General features: G+C 35.2%; 1 protein-coding gene across 1 annotated transcript in view; it reads right to left on the bottom strand.

Moving 5' to 3' along the window:
* Positions 1-236: 236 nt before the first annotated feature.
* The window catches only part of SLF1 (SMC5-SMC6 complex localization factor 1), an 84795-nt gene continuing 74101 nt past the window's right edge, over positions 237-10930 (bottom strand). The window contains exons 16-21 of the mRNA XM_003785981.3: positions 8733-8878; positions 7113-7276; positions 6193-6323; positions 4179-4271; positions 3577-3759; positions 237-1050 (exon numbers count right to left, since the gene is read on the bottom strand). Coding sequence (XP_003786029.1) covers positions 569-1050; positions 3577-3759; positions 4179-4271; positions 6193-6323; positions 7113-7276; positions 8733-8878 — 1199 coding nt within the window. The 3' untranslated portion in view covers positions 237-568. The remainder of the gene's footprint in view (positions 1051-3576; positions 3760-4178; positions 4272-6192; positions 6324-7112; positions 7277-8732; positions 8879-10930) is intronic.

The following is a 10930-nucleotide window of genomic DNA, read 5'->3' as shown; positions in this document are numbered from 1 at the left end:
CTTACAGAATTTTGGTTACATGGAGCAGTAATACACTTTATACATAAACAGATCGAGGGATTGAACTGTGAGACTCTGCATACTAAATGTAACTTTTAGAAACACACAAAACTGAAATGCACGTTTTAGTCCCATAGTCTATATGGAAGAAACAGGGAGCTCCATGTTCACAGGTGCACATGCATCTGAATGAAGAACCTGGCCATGATTCTGACAACTAAAACGCCAAAAACAGGAGGACACTACATTTTGATTTGAAAAAATATTTAAATTAATTTTTATACATACAATAGATAAATATCACTTTCAGAACAAAAAAATTTAAAGATTAATAAAACTAATACACACTAAACGATACTATTTTTACTTCTGAGTCAAATTCTACACACTAGAAAAATTCAGAAGCTGATAATATTATTTTGCAGAAGTTCTTTTAAAAGTGCATTTAAAATTAGCAAGGCTGCCAGGTCTGTCAATAAATAAATATTTGTCAGTAAGCTACGAAGTCCATAATCAATGGCAATGTTAGGTGACAAGTTTAGTGAGTCAACCCATGCTGTTGGCATCATCATGAAAACTCTGTGACTGATCGACACAGCATTTCCAATGTCACCAGTAAGGCCTCAGTGTGTACTCCAGGACATACTTTCAAATTCTCAGGCAGTTCTTTAAGAATATTTGGGAGCTTTTGCAATGTCTTTATATTTCTAGCATAAAGATCCAATAACCAGTCAGTGTGAGCACTGGTGGTTTCTTTGTAACTTTTACAAGCCTTAAGCAGCCCATTTAGATGACTTAAGCCTTTGAAAGCTAAGATGAACTCTGAAGATAAATCAAAAATTGAACAAAAATTTAGCAACATCCTACTAAGTAAAAATGAACCAAATTCAAGTTGCTGGTGATGAAAATGTTTCTCTGTTTGTGCATGAAAGTTTTCCACTGTATCTTCTATTTTTGTAATAGCAAAGAGTTCTTCCTTGACTTGGGGTGATAGAACATAATCCAAGGGTAATTCTCCGTTACAGTCCCTTTGTTGTAAAAGCACTGGGCCTGTGAAAAAGAAAACACAAAATGTTAAGAGTATAACATTTTTGTTTTGGCAGCTTAAGAGCTGTTTTTTCTCTCTGTTTTCCCCCAAAGCATCCAGAGTTCTATTTACCGTCATATTCGTTATAAATTGGTTTTGACATACAAAACATGTGGCTATACATGCTGACCAACTAATAAAGATAGGCTTAAAAAACTTCTAGTCAATTAAAAATAAGGTTTGCCTAAAAGTACACGCCTTAGTTAAATAACTTACATAACTATAAATTACAAAAAGCTTTACAAACTCTGTCAACTGTCATGTTAAGAATTTCAGTGTTTCCAGAAGAAATTAACAAAATACATTCATCTTAAATTCTGTGTAAGTGTCTTAAGGATATCTGATAATATCACCAAGAAGAAAAAGTCAAGCTCTTTTCCATCTTTGATAGGTGATTCTGGCACAGACAGAGAACATACTTTCCTTTTTACCCTTGCTGTGCCAGCACAAAAATTGCATGTTAATTCTACTGGATAAAACTCAGACGTCATCCACCTATCCTAGCTAAACCTATCTTCCCTACTTAGAAAGTAATGAAGACAGAGCTTATTCCCTAGAGACCAAGGGATAATGTGGGCGGAGCAAAGCAGCAAGGATTCAGCATGTGTCACACAGCAAACTGTGCAAGTCCTCTGTGACTCTGTCGGTTGAGTCTTGTAATTATTTATTCATTTAGCCATAAACCTGTTACAGAGGATATAAAGGTTTCAGTACTAGCAGAAGGTCTTACCATTGTAACAGAGATCATGTAGTCAAAGAGAGAGAACAGAGTATAACTGCTAAAACTATTAATGACTCTGATTAGACATATATATGTATAGTAGCCTAGACATAAAATGTATTTAATATAAAAGATCAACCATTGGCAATATATGATTAATGCCATTTATAGAAAAGAAGAGAATTCTAAGTCAAAATTAGATTCCTTTCCATTGTGTCAACATCTCAAAAAAAAAAAAAAGCTCCAAGTCAGTCCTGTTAAAAAGAAATAAAATTATAGATACAAGGTACCAAAAGAAAATAAAAGTTGAGAGACATTAACTTAAAAGACTGAATGACTCACAATGAATGAATAATGCAGTTACTACAATGATACTAGCCAACCATTTGACAGGTCCAAACGCAGATTATGACTAAGGTAAAAGCAAATCTGTACAATTGCTGAAGGACCTAGATAACCAGAAATGCAAGTAGATTTCTTCCTCTAGAAGGAGACACACACCCCTTTACTATTCTCCACTAAGGGTCCTAGTAAAATTCACATTGGTTGGGATAATGCCATACCCAACTGAAGAGGTGAACTTAATACAGCAATGGCTCTTAGATTGAGACCACTTGAAACAAGACCAAATATTGGCTTAAATATTAGATATATGGTTGGGTAGAAAAATAAAACACTTAGGAGGAAGAACTTACATTTTGGTAAGCATATAATACTAAAAAATAATGTATAAGAACTGAAGAATATATTGACTATGAAATGATGTTAGTAAAACAGAAACACTCAGGCCTTTAGGGGGCAGGAGAAGACTATATATAACCAAATGTCTTAGACTACCAGGCTGTACAGCCGCTCTTCTAAGAGATGCATACAGAGCTACAGGAAATATGCTTTTTGTTTTTCTGCAGAATCAAATGCTTTAATTATGGGATAAGATCAGGTTAAATTCTAAGACAAAATCAATTCAATAAATACAAATAAAAGCTGCAAATGATTTCTATAAATCTTTGCTTCTATATTAAAAGCTAATCATCAGTTTTCTTTTGTTTTTCTTTTTAAAACACAAATCAGTTTTGAACATGATGTAAAATTTATATTATTCAGTTCAGATATAAGAAGAATGTCACTGAAAAGGAGGGGGCTTGCTGAAAGGAAAAGATCAAAAATCAGCAGAAAAACCAGATGAATATTTCAGCTCAAGATATTTCCTTCACAAAACCCCTATACAAGAGTTATCACCATTTGAAAATTTTCCTACTTTAACTTAATTGACTGCAAAATGTGAATGAAGAAAATTATTTTAGGATATCCTTTTTATAGTCTGTAAAAAAAATGATTCACAAAGATAAGATTAATTGAGCTAGCAGCTATATACAGGAAACTAAATGAGAATGAAAAAACTCCAAGTAATCACAATGGAACATTTACATCCATTTATCAATAAGCTCTCAGAAATGACTGGTTCACAAAGACATTACACACCTGAACAAAAGGATTAATATTTAAAACCAACACACCCAATTAAAAAATGTACTCTTATACGTGAACCTAAATAGGCTTAATAATATATATCTACATATATTATAAGAAGACTTTTTTTATCCCTATTAATAAAAAGTGCTTACATGTTAGGAGACTTTTTATCCTTACTTTTTTACCGATATGAAATAAAGGCATCTTTCCTTAAATATAAAATGCTATTTACCTCTGAGGGATTCATCAAAAACTGGATAATTTATCAAAACCCATTTAGCATGAATGCACTCACCCCCATGCTGGAGCAGGAGCTTGCCAATTTCTACGTGTCCGTTTGACAGTGCATCATGCAAAGGAGTCACCCCGTCCACTTGAGTGAGCAGATCCACCTCTGGACAACGCTGTAAAATTTCCTGGACACACACTGTGTTGCCATAGTTACAGGCTTCGTGTAAAGGCGTCCAGCCAGCATTGTCTAAATTAGAAATCAAGGCAAGTTTTAAAACAGCAGAAGTAGGACTTTGCTAGTAAAGTATTGATGTTCTGCTTCTCTTATCTGTGTGACTGTCTAAGTGCTTCATATTCAAAAGGAATGCTTTGAGTAAAATGCTGAAGGTGTAATCGTATTTCTGCTTTTAAGAAAAATAAACTAAAATAGATAATAATTTTAAAATATTAATGTTGGGATATTATCAAAATATGGTCATCAAAAAAATGTTTCTAGACCATTAGCTATAAATCAACATATAATGAATTTATTGGCTTTGCTAAAGGCAGTATTTTAAAGATATCTTAGGTAAGTTTTCTTAAATAATTTTTCCTAATGGGATATAAAACCATCTAATATCACAAGTATTAAAACATTGAATTAGACCATAAAGATTTAAAACTTACCTTTAACATTGATGTCTATTCCTGGCAAAGAGAGAAGAAGAATCAATTTCTCCACTTGGTTATTTATGCAAGCTCTATGTAGGGCTGTTTCTCCTGCCATAAAAAATTGATAGATTATTCCAGAGAAGACAAGATATCAACTAAAGAAAATAATCAGAGGGCATGAACTAGGAGATCTGGCTTCATGCCATAAAATTATTTATTGAGTTTTCCTTTTGACTGGTTTAAACATCTATGCATAAAAGGGGGGAGGGGAGGGAACCTCACCAATCCATAGAGCTTCTATTCTGTTCCATGAGCAATTCAGCAATGAAATTCTACAGCAAAAGGTTTAACACAGGCATTGTCTCCCCCTAGTTCAAGGTTTAAAGCTTCAATCCTACTATAAAACCCCAAATGATCGGAGAACACCAAAAATACTGGGTTTTGCAGCAATAAAAGTTTAGAGTGCAATTGCCCTCTCTTAAATTTATTCATGAACCTACGTTAAATGTATGGCTCTTTTTATACAGCATTTATAGCTTAATTCAAATGAATGTTTCTGGCTAAGCACGAGTGCCTCTACACACTCAAGTATAATTCAGAACTTGAAATCCATTAACAGATGGTTTGCTGCTTCTCAATAGGCTGTCTGGCTGGGCTACAGCAGCACAGAGAGAGAGAAATGGAGGAATCTTAATATAAACATACACCACACCACACCACACACACACAGAGCAAAAAATACCTAGTACCATTTAAAGCTGAACAAGAGTAACAAATAGAATGGCATGATTTTTACCAAGAGGGAATGCAATTAGTGCCTACTGGATAAAATTGTCTTTATTTATCTCTGTATGACCAAGATTAATAAGTGATAATTTGATTGAAGGGGAATTAAAAGAATATATTATAGGTGATTGCTTAGCAAACAAAATAGAATACTGAATCATATTTGCTTTTGCTATAAAATAAGTAAGTAGCACATTCTGAGAGCACTCAGTTTTACAGACTATCTCTATAACTTCTACCAAAACATTTCTTTACATGCATAAAACAGCTTTGGAGTTTTTCTCTTTTATCATTTTTAATTCTCTTCCTTTCTGCTAGTTCCTTCTGCTGTTCAGCCTACAGTCATTCAGACCTGTTTTACTTTTTGAAAGTATAAAACAAGCAAAAAGGACACTGATACGTGAAGGTTATCCTCTGAGTTCTCATCTAATACATTTTTCATATTTCCAGTCAACTGGGCACTTATTTTAAATTTGTGATATGCAATTATGAACTTATGTTGAAAGATTATAAAAGGTTTACTATCACTATTTCCATGGGTATTATGATATTAATATCTGTGTTTAAAAATTGATATAACTCAAATAAAAGAGACTGAGTAATTTATTTTGGCCAGGTATAGACTTTTGGAAGATAGCTTACATTTGTGAGTTAAGAGGAGTCTAAGTAAAAGAAGTGCCAGAGTGAACTATTACAACACTATTCCTGTTATTCCACCCTTTAGGTACTTAGGTTCCAGTACAGTTAGAACCAAAAGCCAAACACATTTCATAGTCTGGGCTCAATGCCTGGAAGCAAAGAGCCCATATGCTTAACACAGCTATGTAACATAGCCTACTCCTCATTCTTTGTTCACAAAATGTCTAGGACTGAAAGAGATGAAGACTGAATTATACTTTCAAATCAGAGACACTGATCCTAAGCAGCACACATTGAGGTGGAATAGGAAAGTAAGGCGGGCAAGTCTGGAAGGAGCCCAGCAAGAGCGCTCCCTGGGTTGTACATCTGGAAAGGCCAGGGAGGAAAGAGAGGAGGAGTGCTCTGTTAGGCTCAGTATTCAACAACTACTTTCTTTGTGCAAATGACAGTTCAAGAAAATAATATGCTATTCAAGAAAGTATTTTCTGGATCTAGTCCAATATTTAAGTTCAAGTATTCATCAGGGCAAGTGCCTGAAACCTGTAAGTACTAACTACGACCATGAAAAGTTCTCAGCATAAATTAATTTAGATACTTAGAATACCTTTTAGATTAGTCTTGTGAAAATTTATCTTTGTAACTAAAGAGGGGCAATTCTCCTTGGAACATGATAATTCTCCTTCTGATTTCTTTTTCATTTTTTTTAATGATGAACATTTAGTAAGGTTTAGGTCTCTGAAAGAAAAAGAAATAATGAAAGCTTGTTTTTTGGCCAGGCGTGCCAGCATACATTAGACAGTATTTTTTTTATTTTTTAAGTTTAGCCTCTTTTTAATTTAAACCCCCTTACTTATTCAATCTTTACTGTTTTCTAATTTTAAAATTTATATTAACTGTACAGAAACAAATTCTAATGCACTCATTTTCATTTTATTAGCCTTACATACCCACTGGCTATTAGGTTTATGAGCACAGAATGTTGAGGAAGAGAGAAAGACCAAGTGAACCACATTTTCAGCAGAGCAAATACAGCACAAAGCTAAGCCCAGAATGCAGAATGCAGGTCTCTATCCCTATTCTTACCTTTATTTTCTGATTCCTTTCTCTTCTTCCTCTCAGAGAACATTTAGGCTTTATGAGTTTTATACAGCAAACTTTAGAGGAGGTTTCTCATTCTGGGAAAGTTATTACAAGTTAGGACACCTCATAAGCCCATGCATTCTGAAATCCCATCTATATTAGGGAAATTAGTAATTTAAATCATAGGGTAAAGTTGTGCAAAATGATAATTTGATGAACAGTTTTAGTTCTTTTAGGAAGCACCTAATAGAAAGATAGCCTGTACCCTGAATTACACAAAGAGAAAATGTTGATCATGTGTAATTACAGGCCTAATACTGAGTTTTCTTCTAATCAATTAAGACAGTAACATGGATAACCAAGAAGTTCAAGAAATATTTCAGGGAAAAAACTTTGTCTTGTCTTTGAAAACAAAGCATGGCTGGGAATATCAGCGTCACTTACGTTAACTCTGGCAGCCCTTCCACTTGCTTCTGTTTAGCACCGTTGAGCAACAGTAAAGCTCTCTGAGATTCAAAACAAGGCCGCTGTCCTATTTTCTTAGGCATCTGCACTTTTCCAGCCCCAAGCATACCAGTTTTCCCCAAAGCTGGCAAATAGGAATATACCTGTTGCAAAGTAATATTATATTGCTTTCATAACTACAAAGAAGGCATTAAAATAAATTACTTGATTCACTCCACCATTTGGGGTGTTGGGTTTATCACTATGGCTGCCACCCTACCTTGTTTGAGTATGATTAAATATTAAGAAAGCTAATTTCATGTCACTATGTTAATGCCATGAAGACAAGAAGAAAAGTACTTCTTGAAAATAATTATGTTTTCTAATTTGAATGCTCATTCGGGAACACTCTTTTGATTAACTGTATGTCCATTAACATATTTTCATGTGTATGATTGATTATGTACAACTGGCATTTTTGTTATTTCCATTGGATAATGCCTTTCCTCCACACAAAACTAGTCTGGGAAAAATGTCATAAGGAGATAATGTTCTTAAAGGCAAGAATTGTGGCAAAACAGAATTTCCTCAATCTGACCAAAAAACAAATATATTTCTCATTTGTTGAAGGAACTGCTAGAGATATTAGATATTACTTATATCTAAAGATACTCAAGATAAAACTGAAAAACCTGAGATCAAATGTACTGTCTATTTATATGATGTTTTACTTTTTAATTTATTAAATTTTTGTTTTTTTAGAGACAGGGTCTCATTGTCACGCTGTCTGGAGTGCAATGGCCCAATCCTAGCTCATTGCAAACCTGAACTTCTTTGCTCAAGTGATCCTTCTGGCTCAGCTCCCAGAGTACGTGGGAATATAGGCACATACCATTGTGCTTACTAATTCTTTAATTATTTTGTAGAGATGTAGTGCTGCTATGTTGCCTGGGCTGGTCCTGAACTCCTACGCTCAAGTGATCTTTCTGCTTTGGCTCCTCCACGCCCAGTCAATACTTTGCTTTTGAAATACCATTAAATGCCACACAAAAATTTCTGAAATTATTATTTCAGAAAAAAGCTTGATCCAAAAAACTTTGAGGTCCTCAAACACGGGTCCTCAAACTTTTTAAACAGGGGGCCAGTTCACTGTCCCTCAGACCATTGGAGGGCTGGACTGTGGGCCCCGGGACGAGTTGGCTGCTAAGCAGGACAGGCAGTGGCGGCAAAAACACCTGGCGGGCTGCATGTGGCCTGCTGGCCGTAGTTTGAGGACGCCTGTTGTATACTTTGGCAAATGAGTAGAAAACCAAGATTTTTGTATTATTTTTCTGTTCCCAAAACTTAATTACTCTCAAAAGTAAGTATGATCACAGTGCACTGTAGCCTTGAACTCCTGGGCTCAAGTGATCCTCTCACACCAGCCTCCCATGTAGCTGGGACTACAGGCACATACCAGTGTACCACACTTTAATAAATCTATTTTTGAGGTAGAATAATACTGCTCTTATATAGATTGGAAAGATTTATGAACATTTTATGTCCATTTATTAGAATATTTTAAAATTGAATTTATGAACTTCTTGAAAATTAAAAGAACAAGAATAGAGTGGGGCTTACCATCTTCTGAAGAGAAAGTGGTTCAGAAGAAATGCTGCTGGAGCTCTGTAGACACAACTTTTTAAAGACTGCCTCTGCCACAAACATTTGAAGCCAAGAGGAAGAAAAGGAGCAAATAAAAATCTCTAATTCCTGTGAAGTAAAGTCTGTAGAAATAAGAGAAGTTAATATAGCTGTTGCTACATCCTATAAAACCTTTTTCTATAGGTTGTTTCTTCAAATGATATACAAAGGATTCACCCACATGATTTTAAACCACAAAAATTAAGCAATGTTCCTATTACTTGCCTTTCAAAAATATTTTAATAATACATATTCTCCCATTTGAAAAACAATCATTTGTTTTGATTATTTCCAATGTAAGTCTTGAGGTAGGGGTGCTCATGCCTGTAATCCTAGCACTTTGGGAGCCTGAGATTTGGGTGGATCACTCGAGCTCAGGAATTCCCGACCAGCCTAAGCAAGATCCTGCCTCTACTAAAAATAGAAAAAAATATCCAGGTGTTGTGATGGGCACCTGTTGTCCCCGCTATTTGGGAGGATGAGGCAAGAGGATCACTTGAGCTCAAGAGTTTGAGGTTGCTGTGAGCTATGACACTGCCATGGCACTCTGTTTGGGGGCAACAAAGCGAGACTGTCTCAAAAAAAAAAAAATTGTGACAATACACAATAAGGTAGATTAACTATACATACTGGAAGAATAATAAGTAAAAAATTAGCAAAATGCACATAATAAATAGCCAAAGAGTTAAAATTATAAGCATTAAATTAAAATATATTTCAAAAATTAGATAAAATTAATAGCAACATAAAACGTAAGATTTAAGGGTGGAGTTCTTTTAGCTGAGGAGACAGGAGACATCCATGAATGTCTTGCTCAGATGCCTTCGAAAAAGGCTGAGAACTTCATGTCCTTGTAGTCCTTGGCCTGACTCAATGAGTGAGGAGAGAAGAAGTAAAGGGTGGATTTTACTTCTAACTGGAAATTAAAATCCATTGGAGGAGATTCCACTGGCATCTGGTGGGCAAAGGCCAGGAGTGTTACTAAACATTCTACAAAGTACAGACAGCCCTAACAACAAATAATTATTGGGCCCAACGCATAAACCGTGCTCAGGATGAGAACCCCTGCCTGGACCAAAGAGACCCGAGGCTTTGGGCTTGTTGCAGATGGCCACAAAGGAGTCTTTACGCCTTTGGGCAAATGGCCCCAGTCAGATGTTAACCAAATACACCCAGTCCCACAGAGACATATGATTGCTAAATTCAGATGATCTCTTCTAAAATCTCCTCAACAGAGATACAATTTTTAAGAGATAGAAAGGCAAAAGCAATTTTTACAACTCTTTCTCCTGCTACTACTAAGGTTCTGTCAGTATAATCTGAAAATGTACAGGCAGTAATCGGAAGGGTGGTAATCAATAGATCATTTGAATATTTAATCTCTAATTATATACATAAAAAAGGATGTCTACCATCATAAAGTTTACTGCAACCAATTGATCTTTTAACACATGAACTCTAAGCAGAGGCAAAAGCAAGGCAGAAATAGCCATTCCTGGAGCCCAAGAGAGGATCTTACACTGAAACTTAGGAATAGTTATTCATCTCAAAAGAAGCACATCTGACAGGTTTACAGAAATAGAAAATACAAACTATAATAGGTCCACACATTACTAAATAACTAAGTAAAAAGCAACAATAGAAGAACAAGACAACATAAGAAACTTAGCCCTGAACTATAAGACCTTTAAGGGGAAGGATATATGTGTAGCCCTCACAGCATGTAGATCATTAACTTGCACAGAATAAACATTTAGTATTTGACAGATGAATGAATGAATGATTGGCAGATACCAATATCTCATGATAGTCAAGTCAGGATAACCTTTTCAAATAGTGTCAGGTCATACCACATCCTTGTTAAGATAGCTGGCTTACAAGTTCCTTTACAAACTTTACCTCTCCCGTGGCCTTCTTTTGGCCACTCTTCCCATCAGAAGGCACCAGAAGTTCAAACTTCCCAGGCCCAGTTCTTTCCTACCTCAGATATTGGTAAATGTCATCTTTTTTTTTTTTTTTATTATTATTAAATAACTATGTACATTATGCAATTCTGGGGTACAGTGTGGTGTTTTCATATACAATTTGAAATATTTTCATCAAACTGGTTAACATAGCCTTCATGTCATTTTCTT

The sequence above is a fragment of the Otolemur garnettii genome, unplaced genomic scaffold (genome assembly GCF_000181295.1).
Source record: "Otolemur garnettii isolate 467f Iridium unplaced genomic scaffold, OtoGar3 scaffold00017, whole genome shotgun sequence".
Lineage (NCBI taxonomy): Eukaryota > Metazoa > Chordata > Mammalia > Primates > Galagidae > Otolemur > Otolemur garnettii.
Note: the sequence above shows the minus strand (reverse complement) of the source record. Positions and strands in the feature narration are given on the sequence as shown.